At 37.9% G+C, this 27,554-nt stretch overlaps 1 protein-coding gene and 1 long non-coding RNA gene across 2 annotated transcripts in view; one reads left to right on the top strand and one right to left on the bottom strand.

Moving 5' to 3' along the window:
- LOC309815238 overlaps nucleotides 1–27,554 on the bottom strand; it is a 1,174,291-nt gene that overhangs the window by 996,021 nt on the left and 150,716 nt on the right. The window lies entirely within an intron of this gene.
- Nucleotides 6,429–21,931, top strand: FAM98A (family with sequence similarity 98 member A). The gene is made up of 8 exons (XM_082643153.1): nucleotides 6,429–6,583; nucleotides 9,623–9,771; nucleotides 11,935–12,069; nucleotides 15,567–15,751; nucleotides 16,779–16,859; nucleotides 17,418–17,534; nucleotides 19,862–20,029; nucleotides 20,125–21,931. The coding sequence occupies exons 1-8, from the start codon at nucleotides 6,531–6,533 to the stop codon at nucleotides 20,788–20,790; spliced, it is 1,554 nt and encodes a 517-aa protein (XP_082499279.1). The 5' UTR covers nucleotides 6,429–6,530; the 3' UTR covers nucleotides 20,791–21,931.

The raw sequence follows: 27,554 nt of genomic DNA, 5'->3' as shown, positions 1-27,554 counted from the left end.
TGGGAAGATCCCACATGCCGCGGAGCAACTAAGTCTGTGAGCCACAACTACTGAGCCCATGCACCTAGAGCCCATGCTCTGCAACAAGAGAAGCCACCGCAATGAGAAGCCTGCGCACCACAACCAAGAGTAGCCACCGCTCGCCGCAACTAGAGAAAGCCCGTGTGCAGCAACGAAGACAATGCAGCCAAAAATAAAGAAATAAAGGAATAAATTTTAAAAATATGTATATATAATAATAACAACATCAATAAAAATTTGTGTGCCTTTTCTCCTGTTAATCTGTCTTTGTCAGTTTAATTTGTAGGCCCCATTCATGAACCCAAGAGGGTAGAGGAAAAAATTTTCTTCCCCTATACTAGAATGGGCAGAGGAGGAGGAAGGAGAGCCCTGTGAGAGATAAGGTAAGAGAAGTGGTCAACATGATTAAGGAGTAAAAGAATAAAACTGAACTTCTCAAACCCTCGGGGGGGAAAGTAAATTGCTGGGTGTACATGCATATGATGTATTGTGCGAGCGATAGGGTCCAGAAACCACAAGGAATGAGTAGACTCATGTCCCATCTAAAAGGGGCAGCCTTCTCTACCCAAGCCAACAGCTGCCTTGTTGGGCATGAAGGACCTGGTGCTGCCAAGTCATCTGATGTATGGTTTCAAGAAAACCCAGAAATTCAGATTTTTAGATAATATCTCCAAACTTTTAAATAATGACTCAAAATTCTTCAAGTTATTATTTAGGCCAAAACCCCACACAACTCCTGGCCTGATATGGATGCTAGTTTATCACTTCTGGGCTAGAGTTTAATAAACTCTTACTGCATCCAAATTAGACCAGTGTCTGTGTAATTCACTATGTGCCTAATTCATGGGTTGGCAGAACATGGCAGCTAGGCTGAAGACATTTTGGGAAAGAACAAAAATCAAGTTTGGAGCTTTTATTCTGGAAAGACCTGTTTATGTCTGTATATATCTATATCCACATCTATATGATTTATATCTATGTATATATAGATATCTATATCTTCCTCAATTTAAATATAGGCAATATATTATTCTCAAACTTTGTGATATTTTTCAAAAATTGCCAGGGCTTAGAAAGTATACTATCACAGCCAGAGGCGTGATTTGAAAAAAAGCATTCTTTATTAGTGAACAGGCATACCTCATTCTATTGTGCTTCACTTTATTGCGCTTCACGTTTTTATAAATTGAAGGTTTGTGGCAACCCTGCCTCAAGCGAGTCTACCAGCACCATTTTTCCAACAGCATTTGCTTACGTTGTGTCTCTGTGTCACATTTTGGTAATTGCTGCAATATTTCAAATTTTTCATTATTATTACATTTGTTAAGGTGATCTGTGATCAGTGATCTTTGATTGTAATTGTTTTGAGTTACCACAAACTGTGCTCATATGAGATGGCTAACTTAATAAATGTTGTGTATGTTCTGACTGCCCCACTGACCAGCTCTTCCCTGTCTCTCTCCCTCCTCAGGCCTCCCTATTCCCTGAGACACAACTATATTTAAATTAGGCCAGTTAATAATCCTTCAGTGGCCTCTAAGTGTTCAAATGAAAGGAAGAGTCACACACCTCTCACTTTAAATCAAAAGCTAGAAATGATTAAATTTAGTGAGGAAGGCATGTCTAAAGCTGAGAGAGGCCATAAGTTAGGCCGCGTGTGTCAAACAGTTAGCCAAGTTGTGAATGCATAGGGAAAGTTCTTGAAGGAAATTAAAAGTGCTACTTCAGTGAACACACGAATGATAAGAAAGTAAGACAGCCTCATCGCTGATATGGAGAAAGTTTTAGTGATCTGGTTAGATCACACCAGCCAGGACACTTCCTTAAATTAAAGCCTAATGCAGAGCAAGGCCCTAACACTCTTCAATTCTGTGAGGAAGGGACATAAGAAAAGTTTGAAGCGAGCAGAGGTTGGTTCATGAGTTTTAAGGAAAAAAGCCATCTCCATGATGTTAAAGTGCAAGGTGAAGCAGCAAGTGATGATGTAGGAGCTGCAGCAAGTTATCCAGAGATCTAGGTAAGATAATTCATGAAGGTAGCTACCATAAACAACAGATTTTCAATGTAGAGGAAACAGCCTTCTGCTGGAAGAAGATGCCAGAAGACTTTTATAGCTAGGGAGAAGTCAATGCCTGGCTTTAAAGCTTCAAAGGACAGGCTGACTCTCTTGTTAGTGATTAAGGCAGCTGGTGACTTAAAATGAAGCCAATGCTCTTTTACCATTCTAAAAATCCTAGGGCCCTTAAATATTTTGCTAAATCTACTTTGCCTGTGCTCTATCAATGGAATTATAAAGACTGGATATCAGTACATTTCTTTACAACATGGTTTACTAAGTATTTTAAGCCCACTGTTGAGACTTACTGCTCAGAAAAAAAAAAAAAAGATTTCTTTCCAAATATTACTGCTCATTGATAATGAACTTGGTCACCCAAGAACTCTGATGGAAATGTACAATAAGATGAATGTTGTTTTCATACCTGCAAACACAACATCCATTCTGCAGCCCATAGATCAAGGAGTAATTTCAACTTTCAAGTCTTATTATTGAATAAATACATTTTTGTAAGGCTGTAGCTGCCTTAAGTAGCAAGTCCTCTGGTGGATCTGAGCAAAGTACAGTGAAAACATCCTGAAAAGGATTCACCCTTCTAGATGCCATGAAGAACATTTGTGGTTCATGGCAAGAGGTCAAAATATCAACATTAGTAGGAGTTTGGAAGAAGTTGATTCCAACCCTCATGGATGACTTTCGAGGGGTTCGAGACTTCAGTGGAGGAAGTAATTGCAGATGTGGTGGAAATAGCAAGAGAACTAGAATTTGAAGTGATGCCCAAAGATGTGACTGAATTGCTACAATCTCATGATAAAACTTTAACAGATGAGGAGTTGCTTCTTACGGATGAGTAAAGTGTTTTCTTGAGATGAAATATACTCCTGGTAAAGACTGTGAAGATAGCTGAAATGACAACAAATGATTTAGAATATTACATAAACTTAGTTGATAAAGCAATGACAAGGTTTGAAACAATAGACTCCAGGTTTGAAAGAAGTTCTGCCGTGGGTAAAATGCTATCAAACAGCATTACATGCTACAGAGAAATCATCTGTGAAAGGAAGATTTAACTGATGTGGCAAACTTTTTTGTTGTCTTATTTTAACAAATTGCCACAGGTCCCCAACCTTCAGCAACCACCACTCTGATTAGTCAGCAGCCATCAACATCAAGGCAAGACCCTCCACCAACAAAAAGATTATGACTTGCTGAATGCTCAGATGATGGTTAGAATTTTTTAGCAATAAAGTAATTTTAAATTAAGGTATAATGCTATTGCACACTTAACAGACCACAGTATAGTGTAAACATACATTTTATATGCACTGGGAAACCAAAAGATTCATGTGACTCTCTTTATTGTAATATCCACTTTATTGCCATGGTCTGGAACCAAACCTGCAACCTCTCCAAGGCATGCCTATAAGAGTATTTGAGACCCTACAAGATTAATTCTACATGCTAATATTTAGTGAGGAAAAAGTACTGTTTTCACTATGCAAGCTGAAAAGGACTTTAGTAGCATACACAAACTTTAATTTCATGAGCAACATGAGCAAATATAGGGTCTTTCTTACTTTCTTCTTGTTGGAGAGTCATTCTAAGGGCAAATTCATTAAAACTGGAAAGTGCTATATATATTTTTTAATATTTATTTATTTATTTTATTATTTATTTTGGTTGCACTGGGTCTTAGTTGCAGGCTCCTTAGTTGTGGCATGCAAACTCTTAATTGCAGCAGGCATGTGGGATCTAGTTCCCTGACCAGGGATCAAACCTGGGCCCCCTGCATTGGGAGCATGGAGTCTTAACCACTGCGCCACCAGGGAAGCCCAAATGACAAATCTTATATTCAAGTTTGTACCGACTTACTTGCCATTATAAAAATTACCCTTCTATGAATTTGAGAAGTAAATTTCTTAAGAATCTCAGCTGCATAAAAATTTAACTACTACATTATTCAAAACTTTGCCTATAATCCTCTTTAAGGTTTTGACAAAAAGATGTTCCTCTGAAAACTAAAGTCAATTTTCATTTCAATTTTCTCCATTACATTTTTTTATAAGTATAAAATGTTTTCTCTTTACTCTTTACAAGAATATTTGGAAAGGCTGGACTGTAAACTAAGATTATTCATTATTTCTAGTTGAACACCTTCTAAACAGAAAACTCATCTCTCAGAGATAATCTGATGGACTTTAGACAACTCTAAGTGTTAGAAAACTCTTTCTTATATTGAACTGAGGCAAAAACCAGGGTTCCTAACTCCCAGATCAGAGTTTTTTTCATATAATTCAGCTTGAATAAGGTCTTTAGATATCCAGGTTACAATACAAAAAAAAAAAAAATTCAAAACAAAATGCAAATGATTCCTAGTAGATCCTATAGAAATGATGGCAATATTTACTTTTAAAAGCATTGATTTCATTGCAGTAGTCCTTTATAGAATTATTTTAAATAATAAAAAAAAACTGTGTTGGCTACACTCCATTTACTCTAACAATTTGCATTAGGTAGAGAAGAATAATATATTTATTATATTATCATTGTTCACTCACAAATACTATGTGTTATAACTTACAATGAAAAGTGAGTCAAGAATGAAAACTTCCCCCCCCAAATTGATTTTGCACTAAGAATTACTTTTCGTTTAGCACCTTCAACAACCCATGAGAATAATTATTCCATTTTTATTGTAAGGTAATTATACACAAGATATACAAGCATACATAAGTTGAATAAGTTGTTTATTCAACTAGCTAGATATTCCTATCTTTTCATATCTTGCTTATAAATCCTTAATTGACTAGTCAGATAAGAAGAAATACGGTGGGCTTCCCTGGTGGCGCAGTGGTTGAGAGTCCGCCTGCCGATGCAGGGACACGCGTTCGTGCCCCAGTCCGGGAAGTTCCCACATGCCGCGGAGCGGCTGGGCCCGTGAGCCGTAGCCGCTGAGCCTGCGCGTCCGGAGCCTGTGCTCCTCAACCGCAGAGGCCACAACAGTGAGAGGCCCGCGTACCGCAAAAAAAAAAAAAAAAAAAGAATTAGAAATACGGATTTAGAGATACCTCAGTCTCAAGAGCCAGGTCCTTATTGGCCTTACCATTTTTGCAGACCATTAAGCCACTGAGCCCTTAGTGTCCTCATCTGCAAAATGGGAGTAATACTTACACAGCCTTATGGTGCTTGCATAAAATAATGTTGATCAAGGAAGTAATACTATGTCAAGCACACACTAGGTACATAATAAATGTTAATTCCTTCCCCCCACTCCAGATGGCGCAAAATAAGGAATTTTGAAAGGTACTATTAAGGATAGGGAGCATTTATCCATTAGACACGAAAATGAGAACTACAAAATTAGATCTACTGGTATCAATGTGAAAACTCTTAAAAAAATGCCTACATAGTGCAGTGTATACCAATTTATAGTTAAATATAATTTTCTAAATATGCCATCACTTTGAAAACAATTTTTCTCATTTTTCAATAATTTCTAAGCACATACCCTGCCAGTAACTGCAAAGAAACCACAACCCATCGTGAACCAAGTGTCACACCCTGCCAAGTAATGCCAAATCAACAATGGTACAACAAAAATTTACTCTTTACACTGCGTGAATTTAAATCTATTCTATTTGAGAGTGATACGAAGTGAAAACCTCCTCTTACCTCCGTTCCCCCTTTAAAATAAGATGCTTAGTGTCTGGGAAGGGCTTAAGGTGCAAAGTAAAGAATGTAAAGGGAAGGAATGAAACAACTTCATGAGTACATTCGTGTCAAGGGAAAGTTGACTCCTCCCTAACCCTGAAATACAGCTACTACAGCCACAAGGAAATACAATGGCATGTTATCGGCCATTTTCCGCATTTGGCCCGTCTACCCCTGTGCTAAAAAATTAGACCGGAGCGCACGAATTTCCCCTTTCTCCATAACCCACAGCTAAAGGTAGAACATGCCAGCAGGCTGCAGACACCCACTCGGGTGGCTGAGCTCCCGAGACTCAGTTTCACATCCCGAGACTCAGTTTCACAGCCAGCACCCACCCAAGTCTTACGACCCTCCCCACCCACGACGATCCTACCCCGCCCGCCTCGCCCCAAGATTCGCACATGCGTACACCCAATTAGGAGAAGTTAGAGCGCTCCCCGACTCGCCTAGTCCCCACGCCCAGCTGCCACGCAGCCAGTCCTCCTGCCCTTCTTGGGGCCGCTAGCTTCACTATTCTGTAATACGCATGTGCAAACGGTGACTCCGGGCCACCCTTTAGCCGGCCGGGGCGGGACAGCAGGCGGAACCAAGTTTCTTGCGCACGCTCCAGACATGCGCAGTGCAGCGGCTGAGGCGCCAGCTGTTGATTTGGAAGTTCCGGGGAGGCAGCGCATGCGCGAGTTTACGCGTTACCGGCGAAGAGGGGAGCCTGACGACTCGGAAATTTGAATACCACAGTAGCATGGAGTGTGACCTCATGGAGACTGACATTTTGGAGTCGTTGGAAGATCTCGGGTAAGACTGCCTAGGCACGGGTCTCCCAAACCCCACGCTGCCGGCGCCCCGGGAACTCCTCCTCAGCCCCAGTCAGAGACACCTGCCTCTTCACGCCGCACCCCGTGGCTCCTGACTGTCGCCTCCCTGTAGCTCCGGGACCCCAATGCCACGTCCACTGCCTGCCCTGCCAGGTCGGGGCCCTCCAGCTGCGACACCCGAGGCCTCCCCTGTGCTTCCTGCAGCCGAGTTACCCGCAGCGTTTGTCAGTCATGCGTGTCATTGTCTGGGTTTTGGTTCTCGCCACCACGCTCCCCGAGCTCCTCTCCTTGCGCCTCATTCTCCTGCTCTCCTCCCTCACTCTGGAGGTTGCCAAAGTTGATTCTCTGTTTCCCTACTTGTTCTCCAAACTTCCTGCTCCTGTTTTGAGCCCCTACTCCTACCCCACCCCCATACCCTCAAAAAAATCTGCTTTGCCCAGTCATGTATGCGTGTGCCCAGGCTGCCCTCAGCCACAAGTCCGTGCGCTGCATACGTTCCGCCCGCTAGCTCACTTGTGCACTTAACCTGTCACCACCTTCCTGGGAACCACTGGCAGTTTCCCTTGACTCTGACACTCCTTCACTGAACCACCGTTAGCCCTTACCCTTAGGGGCATCTTCACCCACCAAGTCCCTGCATATTTGTTGTGCATTTTGCTTCTCCTCGTGACAGTTAACCATAATTTATCTGTATCTAGAAGCTGGAAATAGGGATTCTTATCTCACTGGGTCACCCAGATCAGTGTACTCTGTTAAAACTTGAGAACTTAGAATTTCTTGGGCTAAATGTGGTTCCAGAAAGAAACTGTATGATTAAATATTTGCCTACAGGTACGGTATCAAAAAAAAAAAAAAAAGAAAGAAAGAAGGAAAGAAAGAAAAGAAAGAAAGAAAAAAGAAAAACAGATTTAGGTAACCATATTTACAAAGTAACAAGTCCCTTATCAAAACCTTCCCCGAGGTTTTTCCACGCCATGGAAACCTTTGTGGGAAATCTTTCTTCTTCAGGAAAGGATACCTTGGGTTCCCCAAATCTGCCCGTTTAAGTAACTTGTCCTGGAACAGATTTTTATGAAAGGAAATGGTAGTGCTTGTCATCTTTTTTTGTCAACATGAATTATTGTTCTTTTCTTTGGAACTTGGTCTGAATTGTCATGACTATTCTGGACTTTAGGCGGCTTATTTCTTTGATGAGAGCCTAAGTAAAAGTCACATTCAGCAAAAAGGCGTCTTTTTGGTGGACCTCTCAGACTAAACTGCTAAATTTCACACATGAAACCATTCAGTAAACATTTTTGATGAACACTTGTTCTGTTGACAGTGTTGATCTGAGCGCTTAAGGGTACAGAGTGAGGTAGAAGAGAAGTTCACACTGTGAAAATATGCTGTGAGGAGAACTGAGGAGGGCCAGGAAAAGGAGAGGAAATGGGGAAGGAAAACTGGGAAAGGAAACAAGTCCTAAGCTTCCTAGAAGAAGTGACACTTAAGATTAATCTTGAAGGAGGAGTAGAGAGAGAGGATGGAGGTAAACTGCATTTAAATGTAGTCATTCTGCACGGATAGAGGTCCCTTAACAGTTGGTGATGGATGCCATTTCTTCCCATTATTGTTCTTTTATCCTGTTAACTATGTTTTTCTTCTTTGGGGTCCTATAAAAGTCATTGTTACTATAATAGCTCTAGTTAAATAAATCATGGAGATAGGTTGTAATGTAAACCATGGATAGTCTGAAAACTTGACTATACATTTTAACCCATAACTGCCTAGTTTGGTGGTTTTCAGTCATTAAAATTTAGCCTTAATTGAATGACGTGTACTTCTCAAGGATTTACTGTGAAATATTAGAAATAAATGACCATTTATTTTTAACCTGGTACACAGTAGGAATTCAGTAATTACTTGTAGAATATATTAATAGAGTTTAAATGTGTAACACAAGGAGAAATTTCTAGGCCTAGTTTTTTTATTACACTGTCTAATAACATGTGGTTTTGAATCTAGATGCCAGGCTATATATAATCTCATTTTTTGTGTGAGATTTCTTCTGTCCCATTAAATATATAAACATAATTATATTTTAGAAGGATTGACTGTTATCATTTCTCTAACATCTCTATATCTCTAAATATCGAATTATCTTGAGCATATAATGTATCATATTTAATAAGTGCTTTTATCAATTTTACATTTAAAAGAAGATAAAATAACCTTCTGAAGAATATGTATTTTAAAATTACCTTGAGAATGATAAAATCTTTAATTCTATCTACTTTCTAAATTGAGGTTCATTGTTACTATTGTCTTTTATGAATGTTTGAACATTTAATAATTTTTAAAAATTGCATTTGAATCACTTACAAAGAATTGGGATTCAGTTGCACCAGTTCACCCAAACATCAACTCCCAGCAATTATTAAATTAATCTTCACATTTCTCTGGTACTAGTAAGTCTTAACTAATCTTAACTATCATTAAATATAGAAGGAGGAAATAAATGAATAATTGGAAAGCTTTTGCTTTTAAAGAAAATCATTAAAAACCAAATCTAATTAATTTGTGGAAAAATTTCTAGAAAATATAACCTAAGTTTTATTTCTGAAATAGTAAACTATAGTATAACTAGTTATCACTTATAATCTAGTTTTAATACTAATTCAGTTAAAGTAAGAAAGTAAACCTTTGTACAATAAGAGCTCTCAGTAAATGTACAGAGGTTGACATAATTTAGTACATGTGATTCTATTCAATATTCACATATTTTGAGGGGATTAGCTTGTTTTTTCTAATGGTTTAGTTAATTTATATTTGCAAGTTTAGAGACTGGTCATTGTAATTTATCTTTGTTAAACCATTGCTTAATTATACAAATAAAAATGTAAATACATTGTAATGTATTAGATGTGATTTTATATTCTTCTGAAGTATAATTTCTTACCAGTTACAAGGATCCATTGTTAGAAGATGTAATGTATTAGATGTGATTTTATATTCTTCTGAAGTATAATTTCTTACTCACCAGTTACAAGGGTCCATTGTTAGAAGATGGCGCTCTGTCTCAGGCAGTCTCTGCTGGAGCCAGTTCCCCTGAGTTTACCAAACTCTGTGCTTGGTTGGTGTCTGAATTAAGAGTGCTCTGTAAACTAGACGAAAATGTGCAAGCAACTAACAGTAAGTAAACATTCAGTTTTAGGTGCAAAATGTAAAAATAAAGTTTGTATTGTCAAGTGAACATTATCAGTATTACAGCTGAAATTTCAAGTTCTTTGTAAATTTTAAAAAAATTTTGTGAAGAAACCAAATGCTTTTTTCTCCTCCATTGTTTTTAGAGATAAGGTGATTCTGAAGTTGAAAAACTGGAATGTAGTCATACAACTGTTAAAAATTTGTGGAAGTTGAAAAGACCCTATTACTGAGACACAGAAAAATGGAGACAAGTATATATGAACTTTTCATTCTTTGTAAAAAGTTGTGAGATCTTAAATTGGTGGCTAGAACTAGAAATTGGGGCTTTTTTCTCTGAGGACTACCAAATTCCAGTACATATAGCATGTAAAGTAAATGCATTCTAATTCTGTTATACATAGGGAGAAAGAATACTTTATTAAGAAGCTTTCCGTGTCATAGGAATGTATCACTAGATGCATCAAAACTAGATCCAGCACCATCAGATTTATGGTGCTGAGAGCTGTTTTACATTTGCCGATTTTGTTAACTGCTTTAGCACTAGTTTTGATGCTGCGAAAGAGGCAAAAGCTTGGAATCTGATACTCCACAACCTGGTTCCCTCCTATCATAGGTAAACCCATAACAGGAGATAAAGAAAAATGCCTACCTGCTAATCCACCCTTATGGAGAACTATACACATAATTCCATTTTTTCCCCCCACAGAATCCCATTTCGAAGAGCTCACTCTTGCATATTTAGTATATTTAATGTGTATACATCAGTGGCATCCAATTCTAATTATTAAGGAGAGTATAGTGTAACAGTAGTAGCAGCAGCTTACACTTACTGAGCACTAGCCATATTCTGAGCACTTTACTAGTGTTAACTCATTTAAACCTCAGGGCAGACCTACCAGGCAGCTTTTATTACTCTTTTATACATTAAAACAAGGAAGCACAAAGGTTAAGTACATTGCCTGAGGTCACACAACCAGTAAGTGCTTCAGTCCCCAGCAGTCAAGTTTGGGAGCCAGTGTTCTTCACACTGCCTCTTGACCTAACATTTCAGAGACTGTAGGTGCCCTTGAAAACACCTATACGGTGTTAACTGTTTATAACCAGGAGCCCTGTTGTTCAAATGAAAACATCTTATAGAAGTCAATATAAAACAGGTAAAAAGTATGGCTGTTTTAGTTGACGTTGAGAGGGACTACTTTGAGCACAGCTGTCTCCTCCCCGGCTGCCTCTAACGGAGTTCTTTGGAACTGAAGTTCACGGAACACAGTTTGCAAAACATTGATAATACATTCTTCCCATTTTATAGGTGAGAAAATGGACTCAAATCAAGTGACTCTCAAAGTTTGTTAGTTAAATTTTACCCCTTTGTAATACTGGTTAGAGAACTATCAAAATAGTAAAGAAGAACAAGCATTGCTTTTCCTTGGTTCACCCAGTAAACGCTATACTTGACACGTTATGAGAAAACAGAAACACGAATCATGTTCACCATCTTCAAATGTAGTCTAACTGGGAATTTTAGGCACAACTGAAACAACTGGAGATTACAACAGTAGTTAAATACTTCACTTTGTGGTTCACAGGGGAAGGAAATCAGTGAGTGTAGCAGGCCCTGGGGACGGTTTCATCAAGGAGCAAGACCACTGGGCTTTGATGGATAGGTGAGGTTTGATAGAGGAGGAGAGAGTAGAGGGCATATCAATCACCAGGAGTCACTTAAGTGAAGACACACAAGTAGAAATGAGACTGACCATTCCTGGGACAGTGAGGAGACCGGCCTGGTACAAATAGAGGGAATGTTTGTGGAGGTTGTAGGTAACTACTATATACATGTAGTAGGAACTACTCCTAACAATATACTGGGAAGGGCAAGCAGAGAGGCTATGAGGAATCTTTAAAGGCAAACAGAAAAAATTAGATTGGATGAGGTAGAAATTAGGAAGCCATTAAAGGTTCTCAAACAAGGCAATAACCTAATGAAAACTGTTTAAGAAAGCAAATTGGCAGTGGTGTGAGAAAGGATGAGTTAGAAGAGACAGGAACTTGTATTAGGAAAATGCTATTAAAATTTTCAATTTATATATAATTACTATGCCAATGGGGAAAACAATAATTTTTATTAAATAAGATTATTTTAATTCTTAAAAGGCCCAAGTGAAGCTGAAGAATTCCAGCTTGAGGTGAGTGGGCTACTAGGGGAGATGAACTGTCCATATCTTTCACTGACATCTGGGGATGTGACCAAGCGCCTTCTCATTCAGAAGAACTGCCTCCTTTTGCTCAGTAAGTTCATGGCTACTAGAATGTAGTCATTATTTTTTATTTATGTTTTCCATGGCTAATAAATGGGTGTAAAGAAAACTTTGTTAAATTTCTAACTAAGAAGCTAATGATGGGTCCATGCGCTGGTAGCAGTGTCGTTTTGTAATTGCTACTCGTTTATGGTTTAAATTTGGTGTGGTGCTCAGCCTGCTGTGCTTCACCTAACATGACCAAAGGTAGTGCTGGAGGGTTATGCAAGTGTGTGATCACCACACCTCAGTGTTCTATACTAGAAACACATTTTTAAATAAACTAGGAAGATATTGTAGGAATAATGAAGGTTTTTTAAATTAATTTATTGAGGACAGTAACCATTCTAGGTGCAGTAAATGGTAAATGTAATTATTTAAAGTATTTTGTTGATATTTCTTTGTGGCTGGGTAATTGGGGATTTTGGTTTTGTTTGTAAAGATGTCAAATTACAATGTAAACATTTCTGGAATACTATTTGGATTGTTCCTGTACTTACTGATCATTCTGGGAAGTAAATTTTTATGAAAAATTCTCTCCTTCCATGTTTTTTAAATATACTAACTACTATTTCTCTCTTCACCCTGAGAAACAATAAGTAGACTCACAAATTTTATTGCCTTATATAAACTCTCCAATAAACACCACCAGTAATGTTAGACTCAGAATTTTTGTAGCATTCTGAGACACACTTAGAGTAAACTTTGATTAACTGATACAACTGAACTTTGGCTTCTGAAAAATGATGCAACTCCAATTTTGAAGGTTCAGTCAAAAAAAAAAAAAAAGTGTATTCACAGCCATTATACTTAGGAACTAAGGTATTCCAAAATCACTTTCTTAATTTCCCCTTTGTCAAATGATTGTTACTGGGTGGGTATGGGGGCAGGGAATAGACACGTAACGTTAGATATTGCTTTAGATATTGATATTGCTGCATATAGTTCTTATGCATGCATTCATTGTCCTTCAAATTGTATAATTTCAATAACTGGCTCAGCCACAGTATACTCACTGAATCTTCCTTTGTAACACTGCTTTTCCTTTCCAATACCTGATATTTGGCACTTAGAATATGTTATCTTACATAGGAAGACAACAGCTGTGTGGAAAGCTCAGTAATGACCCTGAATAGGTAATTCTTCCAAAGAGCTCAGTTTGGTCTTTTTGGTACTGATACTTATAAAAACCACTTGGAATATAAATATTTATAAAAATGCCTTTAACTCTTTCCTGTTTCTTAAGCGAGTGTCCTGAACATTATTATTTTGGACTCAGGGTCATAATTATATTTTAATGTGCTATCACCCCTCAAAAGCTTTTCAAGAATATACAACTATTTGCTCCTCAACTACATGACTAAATCAACAAAAGGTTACTCTGCTCTTCGAATTCTTTGTACATACATACACACTGCTCCCTTCCTCCTCTTTCTTTGCTTCTGCTCTTTCCCCTTTTGAAAATATTCCCTAGTTTGTATTCTCTCTCATGCTAGTATGCATTTATGTACATATACTCATTCTCTTTTCGCGCTGTATAAATATTTCTCATCTTTCCAAGCATCAGTTGTCACATCTCGATGCTATAATTTTACTTGCTTCTTCCAGCACCCTTACCTTACTGATTTGAATCTTTTAATACATTGCATTCTGAGGCGGAAAATAAACCAACCTCATTAGAATTGTTAGTAAAATAGAATAGTCTATTCTCTAATAGTCTGTAGTGGCTGAAAAACTCTCATGTATCAGGTTAAGAACTGTTGTGGCTGTTCATTGGCCTTTGTGGTTGTTAGGATATTTCCCTTAGGTATAATTAGTCAGATATCTTTGATGCATATATTCTTTATTCCTAACTAGATTGTCTGTAGAGATCTTTTTTGTTTGTTATGCATAATACCTACAGTGCCTTTCCTGGTACTTTGAACAGATCAGTTACAGTTAATGTTTTTCAATGGTAATTGTGTTGGTAAACTAATTTTGTGAATGCCTGAGCTATGTTGTCCCAAATTTAGAGACCAATTTATTAAATCATATAATATATGATTTTCTAGAACAAGGGTTGGCAAACTTTTTCTTAAATGGCCAGATAGTAAATATTTTCAGCTTCGTGGGCCATAAGGTCTCTGTCACAGCTACTTAACCCTGCTGTTGTAGCATGTAAGCGGCCGTAGATGATATGTAAGTGAATCAGAGTGTGGCAGTGTTCCAATAAAACCTTATTTACAAAAACAGTTGATTATTTTCATGACCTTGGGGTTTTACTGTTTCGATCTTTTAACTCATACAGTTTGCTATATGGAACATGTTAAGATTTTATCAAACCCATTTAGAATACCTTTCCAGAAACTTAGCTGTGTTTATTCTAGAATAGGATTTGGCAGCTTTTCAGAAATCATCTGCCAAAATTATGATCCGTGTACTTCTCACATTACACCTTGGGTGTAGGAAATGAGATATTCAAGCTGATCGTTCTTTTATACTTATAATAGGGCTTAAGAGCCCAGAAAATGTCTTTTTCCAAAACTATCTTCCTAACATTGTCAGAAGATTCTCACTTTGTCACATAACCTGAAATCCTGAGATCCAAATGATTATTAAACATCTTTTATAACAAGTTAAATGTCCTTGGGAAGGTTAAAGTAATAAGATTGAATATTTATACCTTCAACTGAATTACTTGAAGCAGATTGCTGCCCTCATAATACCTGCCTGAAATCAACACACAAGGGGATGATATTGATACGAAAGGACTGTCCAGAAATGATTAGAAAGTTTTGGTTTTTTTTTTTTTCCCCCAGGGGAGGGGGTGAGAATGAGGAACATAGGAGGAAAGGGAATATTGAGAAGAATATAGATGGAAGAGGGTTTTCTGTGAACAGCTGGAGGGTGACCTTAGGCTACTGGAGACCATGAAAAAGGAATGTTTGGAAATTTAGTCCTTTCCCCCTTCTCTTGTAAGTGAAGCTTTGACTACTTAAAAATGTTCTTTCACTCTGGTCTTAAACAGACTACCTGAGTTTTGGAAGGTAAGAGGGCAGGATAGTTGCATCACTGGTGTGTATCAGTTGTGAGAAGTTAAAAAAATAATAATAATAATAATAATAACTTTTTAACTGTTGCTAAAAATTGGCCGCCTGCCACCTTTTGCAAATTTGTTAACAGATGCCAGCCCCTGTTCTGGAGGTTCCTTAATAGTGAAATGCAAGAATCCACATTTTAAGATGTGATCTACCTTGATCCTTTGATTTCAAAGAAGAATTGCTTTGCTTTTAAATCAGGCTTTAAACATATATTGGTTAAATACTGAATTACAGAACCAGTTTATATGTTACGTCATTTGCAGGTAAAAATGGTTTTCCTTTCTTGTTTTTATCCATTCTTGCAGCTTTACAAGTTACATATCATTAGGTCTATAGAGTTGTGACTCCAGACTTATGACTATTAATTGTAGCTGTATCTCATTTTGAAATTTTATTTTGTTTACTTCAGCATACCTCATCTCAGAACTAGAAGCTGCCAGAATGCTCTGTGTGAATACTCTTCCAAAAAAAGCTCAAGAAGGAGGCGGTAGTGAGGTCTTTCAAGAGTTGAAAGGCATATGTATTGCTCTAGGAATGTCCAAACCTCCAGCCAATATAACTATGTTCCAATTCTTCAGCGGGATTGAAAAAAAAGTAAGACCTTTAGTACCAGATTGTAGTGTATTAAAGGCATAGTCCTACAGTTGTTTGAAATGAAACAAGTTAATTTCTCTTAATGGGAACCTAATGTGCATATTATTAAGTGATTGTTACTAAATAAGTTTTGGGTTTTAAGTCCTAGATACCTTCAAGAGAAATTGGTATTTTACTGTTTTTTTTTAACATGTTAGCATGTTTCTTTTTCAAAAAGGAAACTTTGCACTTTGATTTATAAACTGAAATAAGCTAGAAATAATGTAAAAAGAACTAGGACTTGCATCCGTTTAAAAGTTATTTTATCATTGAACTTTGATGCAATTAATTTTAAGGTCCTTATCATTAAATGTTACCACCATTCTCCCTATTGACTGGACAGAAAAGGATGTAAATGTTTTGGAATTTTAATCCAGTCACTTCGAGTCTTACGTGTTTCAACTGGCAAACTAGATATGTTGACTGCTAATATAATCTAGTATGTGAAAATAAGTCAGAATGGTTTTATACCACATGTTATCAACAGTTAAGAGTTTTTATATAATTGATTAGGAACAAGCAATTTTAATTAAAAATTAATGAACAGAAGAGAATGATATTTGTTATAGCAGAGTTATTCTCTGTATGCATATCTGCTGGACTCTAAGAATTGGTACATTTGCATTGTGGGGTAGATGGACGCCATGATGCACAAATTTGACTGAACTCTACAGGGGAGCAGCAGTGTATCCATAGTCCTTATTTTTCTGTGTGTTCATTCATTCATTCAGCAAATACACATTGAATGCCCACTGTTGTCAGGCACTGTTCTAGGTACAGTGAAGGACTCATGCTTCCATAGACACGTGAGGAGTGGGTCAAGTGAGTGTCTTTATCGTGTGGGTCTTGTACATTTCAAAACATCCTCCACCTTTGCCTCTGTCAGGAATCTTCTTTTGATGGCAAGATATGATGGGAATTGGGAAGATGAGGAGGATGTGTTTTACTTTTAGATTTGTTTATTCATTCATTTATGTTTTTGTGTCAGTTAAAGGAAACATTAGCAAAAGTTCCACCTAATCATGTGGGAAAGCCTTTATTGAAGAAGCCAATGGGACCGGCCCACTGGGTGAGTAGTAATCATCCTGAGTAAACTTTGTAAGGAGCCATCTGCCTATCTCAGGATATTTATGTTTGTGTTTTTGAAGTTGTATTTTCTAATATGTAGTTTCCTAGGTGGACATCCTTAGAATCATTTTTGTTAATCTTAAGATTTATCCAAAATAATTTTATTTATGTAAGATGAGAAGCACTTCTTTCATAATTTGTAAATATTTCACACAGCTGATTAAATTGAAGTTCAGTATGATGCATGTTTCTAATTGCCAAATGGGTTGCCTTCAAGCCAAAAACTTCACTGGGCTGAGCTTCACACAGTGAATTATAGGAAAACTAAATGAGAATTTTGTACTTTACATATTCTTTATTATGTTTTGAGACAGCATTGTTATGCCTATCATTTCATTAGTTTATTATAACTTCTTATTCTGTTCATTAAATAACCTAATTCATTTTGTGCTGAGTGCTGGGGATTCAGTTGTTAATAAAACAGATACAGTTTCTGCCCTTTTGGAATAGGGGATCAAGCAGATTTAAATTCTAACTGGTCTTTTTAATTTTGTTTCAGGAAAAGATAGAAGCAATTAACCAAGCCGTAGCCAATGAATATGAAGTTCGGAGAAAGCTGCTAATAAAACGTTTGGATGTCACTGTCCAGTCTTTTGGCTGGTCTGACAGAGCTAAGGTACACATTACATCACTTAAAAGAGCAGAGTGTTTATAGACATGATCCTTAAACATTCGTAGCCTAGTTTAGGTACAGCGGAGACTATAAGAGAAATACATAGGAGACACACATAGGAGTTTTACTTTAGTGAGTTACTGAGTAGCAATTCTTTCAGCCATTCAGCAATAATAAAAACATTTATTTTTCAATTTTTTAGTATTTTCCAACAAAGCTTATATGTTATAAACCCTACTGGGAGTTCCCATTTATGAGAGAAAAGGAGAGAGTATCTGAAAATTACTAAAAATAATAAATTTTACAATTATTTGTTTACTTTAAGCTAGCGATTTAACTTGCTAATTAAATAAATTAATTAAATTAGAAATACTGGTTTTGGAGGACCAAATATTATGATCCATTTATAGAGAATTGGAGAATCTGGTAAGACTTTTATTTCAGCTTCAGTAAGATAATCCAGGTAAAGGTCTTGGTCATTCAACAGGTATTTATTAAATATCTACTATTTTATCAGTAAGTGGTAATTAATTGGCACAATTGATTAATTTGACCTTCTTAGAACCCTGAAATGGAACTAATTCTTGAATTTACGTGGAGGTTGGTCCAAATATGTTAGTATTCGATGTTCCCTTAATAGTGCATTCATTTTTTTTTTTTTTTTTTTTTTTTTTTTTTTTTTCGGTATGCGGGCCTCTCACTGTTATGGCCTCTCCCGTTGCAGAGCACAGGCTCCGGATGCGCAGGCCCAGCGGCCATGGCTCACGGGCCCAGCCACTCCGCGGCATATGGGATCCTCCCAGACCGGGGCACGAACCCGTATCCCCTGCATCGGCAGGCGGACTCTCAACCACTGCGCCACCAGGGAGGCCCAGTGCATTCATTTTTAAAAGTAGATTTTTCTCTGAATTTTAATTGACTGAGAAAATGTTTTTCTTTAGTTAAGTTCTCCAATTATCTTCCTAATACATTAGTTTCACCTAAAATCTTTAAACCATAGCATAGTCCTATTTAGCTGCTAAATTGATGGGGTAGATATTTATTGAGTTAACAGTATCTTAGTCTTGGAAAGGGTTTTTAGAGATCAGTCTTAACTCCCCTTATTTTGCAACTAAAAAAAATGCAGAGCCAGGTACATGGAAGGTTTTGCCTAAGATCTCACCGTGAGTCAGTAGTAACATGAGGAATAAACTGTTCTCTTCTGGGACTGTTGAGGAAATACCAGTCCTTTCTTAAGTTGTCTTTGATAAAAACAATCATTTTACTCTCAGCATAATACATATACTTCAAAAACAAAAACCTGCAACTCTCAGCTAGAAAAGCATGTAATGATAGATGGGTGTGCATTGACCCAAGGCACTAACACTACAGTTCTGGGGTTTTGTTTGTTTGTTTGTTTTTTAATAAATTTATTTATTTGTTTGTTTTTGGCTGTGTTGGGTCTTTGTTGCTGCGCGCGGGCTTTTCTCTAGTTGCGGCGAGCGGGGGCTACTCTTCGTTGCAGTGCATGGGCTTCTCATTGCAGTGGCTTCTCTTGTTGCAGAGCGTGGGCTGTAGGCACGCGGGCTCAGGAGTTGTGGCTCGCGGGCTCTAGAGCGCAGGCTCAGGAGTTGTGGCGCACGGGCTTAGTTGCTCCGTGGCATGTGGGATCTTCCCAGACCAGGGCTCGAGCCCGTGTACCTTGCATTAGCAGGCGGATTCTTAACCACTGTGCCACCAGGAAAGCCCTAACTTGCTCTTTATATCCTTTGTTCATTCATCCTTTGTGGTCTTATGTTACACATGCATTAAATGTACTTCTACTAAATGGTTAAAGTAGACTCTTTTTCTTAATTATTATTTATAATAGAGGAAAGTATTACATGGGGATCACTTTTGCAAGAAATATGTATCATGTTAACATAATTAGTTCAAATTAGTCACAGGTAACTTTTTTTATCTCGTAGTAAGCAGATGAGAAAATTAAAAAAGCAAAATTGTTGAAATGGGTTTCCATTCTTATATTTAAATAGATAAAATGAAGGCGTTTGATCTGAGACCAATGGCATGGGGAACCTTTTCGTCCCACAGTCCTTTTAAAAGGGAAGCCCTTCTACCCCCATATCCCCCTCCCCCTATCATTCCTTGGGGATATGGGGGTAAAAGGGCTTTATCTCAGCTGTACTCTTAAGTTAGCTCTTCACTAGATAGGAGCAATGATGAGTATGTAACTTCTGTCATCTGGAGCCTAATAAATATTATCATCAGACATTTTGGAAATCTTATTTAATATCAATGTTTCTATGTCATCTTGAAAATTGACATTTGTCTTTGAACACTTTCTTTCACAGAGTCAGACAGAAAAATTAGCGAAGGTTTACCAGCCAAAACGCTCAGTCTTATCTCCTAAAAGTACTATTTCTGTTGCCCACCTTTTGGCCGCAAGACAAGACTTGTCAAAGATTTTAAGGACAAGCAGTGGCTCTATAAGAGAAAAGACTGCCTGTGCCATCAATAAGGTGATTAGAGTACCTTTAATTTTCTTTCAAATACATTTATTTCTGTTTATAAAATAAAGTAATTCAAAATTTTAAATGTCTTTCTTATCCCACAGGTGTTGATGGGCAGGGTTCCTGACAGAGGAGGTAGGCCCAATGAAATTGAACCTCCACCCCCAGAGATGCCACCATGGCAGAAAAGGCAGGATGGCACCCAGCAGCCAGCAGGAGGCCGCGGAGCAGGGAGAGGTGGTTATGAACATGCCTCATATGGAGGGCGAGGAGGTCACGAACAAGGAGGGGGGAGGGGCGGACGTGGTGGCTATGACCACGGTGGCCGAGGGGGAGGAAGAGGAAATAAGCATCAAGGAGGCTGGACAGACGGAGGGAGTGGAGGGGGCGGTGGCTACCAAGATGGTAGTTACCGAGATTCCGGTTTCCAGCCGGGTGGCTATCACGGAGGCCACAGTGGTGGCTACCAGGGTGGTGGTTATGGTGGCTTCCAAACATCTACATATACAGGAAGTGGATACCAGGGTGGTGGATATCAGCAGGACAGTAGATACCAAGATGGAGGGCATCATGGTGATCGAGGCAGTGGTCGCGGAGGGAGAGGTGGTCGCGGAGGCCGAGGTGGTGGACGCGCAGGCCAGGGAGGAGGTTGGGGAGGAAGAGGGAGCCAGAATTATCACCAGGGGGGACAGTTTGAACAGCACTTCCAGCATGGAGGTTATCAGTATAATCATTCTGGATTTGGACAGGGCAGACATTATACTAGTTGAGGCTACAGAACCTTACGTTTTGCTAGAGCTCAAGTAATAGAAACTTAGTTTCAGAATCCTGAATCCAGCATTGATTTTGAGTTAATGTGAGACCACAGGTGACAGGCAGATTCCTGCTTGGCATAAGCATTTGTAGGTCTTCATACAATACTGTTCGTTTTGGGTTTTGTTTTATTTTTAATAGACTTACATAATGCTGTTTATTTGAGAAACACATACAGTATCTCTCCTTTGTATGAAGAATTTCTTAAAAGGTAATTAAAATTGCCTGTAATTGACCAGTAGACTAATTCCACAGTCAGAACATGCATATTTTTCTGAACAAAATTACTTGAGTAAGTAGTTTTCATGTTTTCAATATGCAGTTTTGAAAAATGAGGATTCTCCTAGATTTTTTTAGATTTACAACTAGGAAACCTTCCTCATATTAACAATCCATTTATATGTATTTTCCTTAAAGTATTCTAATGCCTATTTTCCAAGCACAGTTCTGCCCTGATTGGCTTTTTATTCTGAGAAGTTATGCAACATTTGCTTCATGATAGAACTTCGAGGTCAGTTCCTATTAAATGAGCTCTTCTGCAGATAGCACATTCAGTAGCCTTATCCTTTCGATGGAATACTGTACCATATGCTCAACTCTGAAAATCTTGAACACGGCCAAAATCCGTAAAGATTATAAAAGCAAACTAAGTTGTGAACCTATAGTACACGTAGGCATTTAGTTAAGTATAGCAATTCAAACTGACCTGCATCCATTCAAAACAAGTTCCTCCTTCAACCTTATTTTTACTTGAAATCTGCTAGAAGAAACAGCAAACTGAAATTTGTTTTATGCACGAGTTAATACCACTGGCTCAGCAAATACAAGTTAGTTTGCTTTGGGCAGGAGACTTCTTTTGTAATGGAAAAAATGCACTACCAAGTAAGAGGACAGATTTTTGCTTAGAGCAGGAGGCCCTTTATTATTGCTGCAGAAAACAAAAGCCTGGCTGCGTTGATGTTTGACACTCACCTTTACTGAAATCTACATGACGCTTCTTGCTGGGTTTTTGTACACGTAAATATTGTCAAGCTGTGAAAGAAAATGGCTGGAGGTGTGCTTTGTGTGAAAGGTGAGCAATAAAGTATTTGTATGTTCTCTCTTTGGTTTGAGTTTTATTTTAGCCACTTTTTAAAACTGAATTATACAGGACGCTTGCTTCAAGCTTCTGAACTAAGGCCTTTGTTCCCCAAAGATTCTCAAGTGTTTTCCTTGAAACATAATTTGTAGTGAAAGATAACCCTTACTCTAGAACCTTAAGTAAGTTGAAAAATAGCTACTTCCAAATTTACCTTTTATTATAACTTTATAGCTGGAAAACTTCACTACTTATCCCTGGCCCCTAGGTGTAGCTGTTGCTGTACAGTGTGTTAGGCAAAGATCCATTAATGGCCCTGATCTTTTAGGGGGCTTTTTTGCTTATTTGTTTCTCCATTCTTCTTAAGAATGAGCGACATTTTGAATGAAGTGAATTGAAAATATAAATATATGTTTGTAAAAAGAAATAGTATTTCCTTTTCCTACTAAATTGGGCTTTTTAGAGTAAAGAATCAACTCATGGCTTACCATTAAAAATAATTCTGTTTGCTGTTGAGATAAGCACATTCTTTTGATTGCTGAAACCATTTTAAAAAGCCTTGATCATTTTGTTAATTTTACCTGTTTATTAGATTTTTTGATTGGCATTTACCATTCTAAAATGTTCAAACTTGAAGACAATTTAACATACTTTTACTTATCATTAAAGATTTTAAGTTCTGTCTTGAAAGTTGTTAAGTGTTCGTCTCTTTGCTTTATGGTGTTAAATATGTTTAGTTTGTATAGGAGTTTTCTGATAGAAATGAAATTGTCAAGGTTTCATATCTTAAAATGATATCTTAGAATGTTTTAACACATACCTTAGCATTTGCTTTAATCTGTTTTCTAGCCTCAGACTCCACAATATACTTAATGAATATGTTTCATTCTTTTGACATATAATTTTGATTTATTTTTATGGTTAGTGAATTACTTTTCATATGTGATTTTCATGTGATTACTTTTCATACGTGAGCATTTATAAGAAAACAAATGTACATTTTTCCCAATGCACTTTATTTTCTGCTTCAAATGAGAACCTTTTTTTTCACATTATAAACCCATAAAAGAATTGTCTTTTAGTTTCTTTTCTTGGACATATATTAAGTTCTCTAGAAAGAGGATATTTCAAGTCACCGGTTAGTTTTGTTATACTAAAATAAAGTTCTTAGGTTTATATAGAGTGTTGATTTTATACACATTCATAACTTTACTTGTGGAAAATAATGACTTACTGGCATAGGGAATGTGGGAATTTCTTGGAGAAACAAGAAACAAAATTTTCAGGAGGGAATTTTTGACATATGGACTCTTAAAATATTATTTCTTAAACAGACTGAGACAGACAGTACCTTTTGTTAGTGCTTTGTTTCCTCCTCTCTCAGGAACTAGAACAGGATGTCAACGGCCTCTATGAAAATTATCAGAGGTATGCCAGTATCATTTTCATTTCTTGTTCTGGATCCAAGCTGAGCTAGTATCTTTTGGGGCTCCAGACAGGCCACCCCGAAAATACACCACAATGGCATACTGACTATTTTTGAATTAAAGTTACTTAAGAAATGGCCAATGCAAGAGGGACACTCTGACCCTCCTTTCTTTCTCATTGAAAGCAAGAAATAAGTCTCTCATGTGAAAGGTACACTCCCTGCACCTGGAGATAGAAGGACACCCTTATTGCTGGAGATAGGGAATTCGGGTTGAGAAGCCTGTATAAACAAACCTTGTAACTTCTTTAATTTACTACCCCAAGCCCAAACTCTATTTAGAATTTTCACTAATTAAGTGCCCAAATCCTAAGTTGGTTTATCCTGTTAATTCCTCGCAATTTTTTTTTTCTTTTGTCTAAAAAGTATAAAAGCTGCCTACTTTGGCTAGGTTCCATTTCTGTGAGACCTCAGTGTGCACAAATTAAAATCTTAATTTCTTTTTCTCCTGTTAATCTCTCTTATGTCAATTTTATTATTAGTCCAGCCACAAGAACTTCAAGAGGGGTAGAGGTAGAATTTTCTTCCTTCTCATCATGTCCAACTGGAATAGAGTTAAATAAATTCGTGCTGAGGGAAGGCATTTAAAATCATTTCTATATACAGTTGACCTTTGAACAATGTGGGGGTTAGGATTTCTGACCCTCTGTGCAGTTGGAAGTTCACCTACAGTCGTCCATTGGTATCCATGGAGGGTTGGTTCCAGGACCCGTGTGGTTACCAAAATCCAAGGATGCTCAAGTCCCATAGTTGGCCCTCAGTATCCACAGTTCTGCATCGTGCATTCAACCAACTGCAGATTGTGTAGTACTATATTTAAATGTGTGCATATTATTTGATCATCTCCCCCTTAGGTAATTTGGATAATATTTGATTCAACTGTTTTTTTTAACAGAAAGGACTATTACGTTTACCTAAATTAAAAAATAAATTCGTCACAGGGTATCTAATGTTATGTAAAACTTTTTTCCCCTGCTTTTCTTGTTTTTCTCAATCATCACTAACATGATTATAGTCACAAGAAATGCTATGTGTTGTTCAGTGCTACATTTCCACATTTGTATATGTTAATGTATTCCTAGGGTTCAAATCGCTGATTGAAACAGGTATGCATGTCAGTGTTTGAACTCATTCATTCACCTTGGGTGCTTTGAGTCACCTGCAAAATTATGTTGCTAAAGACGTTGCATAAACATAACTGTTGGCGTGAGAACTTCCTTACTAAATCATTCCCTGCCCAGTAAATGTAAATGAAGAAGCCTCGGGTGGAAATAGAAAAAACAAAAAAAAATTTAACATGTTCCCTAGGAATTTGAGGGAAAAGTTTTGGGGAAAATCTATGAAAATGACCAGTACTTGTTAAATTATGTTGTTATACTTTCCTTAAGAAGAAGAAAAGTCTGCAGTTCAGTAAACACTTGAGTGCCTTCTCTACTCCAGGCACTGTGTTGGGCATTTGAAGCACAAAGATAAGTGAGAAAGTCCCTGCCTTGGAAAATGACCAGTTGTAGAGTCAGGAACAGGTCATTGTAGCATAGCATAATAAAAACTGAACATTATACCAGGGCGCTAGCCTAGCTCGGTGTTCAGAACTGTTCATATGAGGTGGAAATTGGCAGGAAAAGTTGGAAAGGTTGCAGGAGCCAGGTAATAGAGGGCACTACATACTTTCCTAAGTAACTTGGACTTAATTTATGTTCCTTAGTATGCTGAGGCTTGTAGTGTGGTCAGTTTGGGGTTCTATATAAATCACTGGTTAAAAAGTAGAGAGTAGATTTAAGGGGTGGGGGGGCAAAGATTGGAAACAGAAGCTTAAAGCTTAAACTAATACAGTATAATAATAGGGATGGAGAAAGGACAAATTCAGGAAATATTTAGGAGATAAAATTATAGTGCTTTATTGGTTAGAGTGAGAATGAGAAATTTAGTACGACCCTAGTTTTGTGTGGGTGTGTGACTGGATGACAATACCATTAATTGTAATCAGAATATAATAAGTGGGAGAGGTATATGCAGAGTGGGAGAGGTGGTGATGGTTTCAATCTGAAACTCAAGAAGATGCCTGGAGATGGAGATTTGGGAATGATCAGCATCCAGTGACTTTTGCATTGGAACATTCAATAGAATAATGATTCTGTATTAGATCACTCAACAGGGGAAAAAGAGCATTGGACCAAGGAAGGAATCTTGGAGAATATCATTCAAGGGGTGTTGGAGAAGGGTCACAGAAGTAAAAGGAAACCAGAGCAGTTGGCGTGTTCTTCATCAAGAGCAATGTGGTACTACTGTTACCCCATTCCACACATAAGGAGAGTGAAGCCCAGGATGGTTGAGTAGATGGCCCACATCCACGTAGCTGGTAAGCAGGGGAGCTGGAATCACAACACAGGCTCTCTGGCTCCAGAGCTCAGTAACCAACAATTCCAGACGCTACAGGGATTCAATGAACCTGGGCTTTAAAATATCCACATCTCCTGGCCTTTTCAAGAGCACATTCAGAATAAATGCTGAAGCCAGTTTTCTGGAGTTTGAGGAAAGAATGAGAGGCGAGAAAGTAAGTTGAGACTAGCTCTGGAAGTTTCACTGAGATGGGAAGGACACGGTAAAATAACAATATAAAACTTGGCTGGGTGAAATGTATTCTGAAAGGTTACAAAAAGCCAAAGAAGTTTTCAAGAAAACATAGTGATTGAATATCCTTAAAAACCCAAAAGTGTCAACTGCAGAATTCTTTAGGAATTCAGAGTAAGACTATCTAGGTTTCACTGTAACTTAATGCTGTTTTTTATGAGGCATTTACAAGATGGTTAGGATTTATCAGGTTTTCTTAGGGAAAAGTCTGAAAGTGCCATCAGATCCTCAGAGCAGATAGGTTTACTCATAGTTGTACGTAGCTTCCAGCACTTACTTGGGCCTTAGCCCACACCATCTCTAATGTCTCCTAAGGCTTACCTGCTTCAGAATCCTTTCTCTCTCAATAGAGACCAGTTGTGTGGTATAGAAGACCAATCACAGGTCAACTACACTAATGTGAAAGTACAGAGAAACTTGTTTCATTCTAACTAATTCTCAATTATCAGAAATTAATGAAGGGACGTCCCTGGTGTTCCAGTGGTAAAGAATCCGCCTTACAATGCAGAGGATGTGAGTTCAATCCCTGGTCAGGAAACTAAGATCCCACATGCCACAGGGCAACTAAACCTGCACACCACAACTACTACTGAGTTGGCACACCTCAACTAGAGAGCCTGCACCACAACTACAGAGCCCATGCACCCTGGAGCCTGTGTGCCACGACTAGAGAAAACTCGCACGTCACAACTAGAGAAGCCCATGTGCCACAACAAAAAGCCTGCACGCCACAATGAAAGATCCTGCGTGCCTCAACAAAGATTCCATGTGCCGCAACTAAGACCCAATGCAGCCATAAAAATAAATAGATAAATCTTTTTTTAAAAAGTAATTAATGAAAAAAATTGAATGAAACAAGTAGAAAGTAAACCCTAACCTAAAGGGATGAGCGAGGGCTACTTTATAATCTTATTAACAATGATGATGACCTATAACGGTTTAAAATTTTGTAGGGCTGCCATCAATTAACTTCTTACCCAGTTATTGAGGTGCTCACTACGGAAAAACAAAAGTAATGGAAAGCCTCCCCTAGAGGCACTTGCTCTGTAACAAACTAGGGCAAGGAAATGTGTACCTGTATTAAAATTCAAAAGCAGTGGGTGATTGCAAGAAATACTTGCCTAACAATTCATTTAGAGCACATGGAGGCAGGTGATCTGGATTCAGAACTCTGGTGCACTAGCTCTGTGCCCTTGAGCAAGTTATTTAACCAGCTAAACCATAAATAATCTTCCAGTCGGGAAAATCTGGATAGCAATTCCCACCTTCATAGAATAGCTGTTCAGATTAAGTGTGATGATCTGTATAAAGTGCCTACCACTTTATTTATCACTATTGTATGATACGTAATGTTCACTCAGTATTTAGCAATTATCAATACAGAGGTAATTAATACTCAGGAACAACTTAAACAGAACCTAAGGGAGAATATCTCTTTTCCCTTCCTGGTTCAAGTTTGGAACAAATGTTGTAAAGAAGTGCATAGCATTCAGTTCTCTTTTCTACAACTTCAAAACAGCTTAAAA

This window comes from Mesoplodon mirus (genome assembly GCF_964341445.2).
Source record: "Mesoplodon mirus genome assembly, chromosome: 14".
Lineage (NCBI taxonomy): Eukaryota > Metazoa > Chordata > Mammalia > Artiodactyla > Ziphiidae > Mesoplodon > Mesoplodon mirus.
Note: the sequence above shows the minus strand (reverse complement) of the source record. Positions and strands in the feature narration are given on the sequence as shown.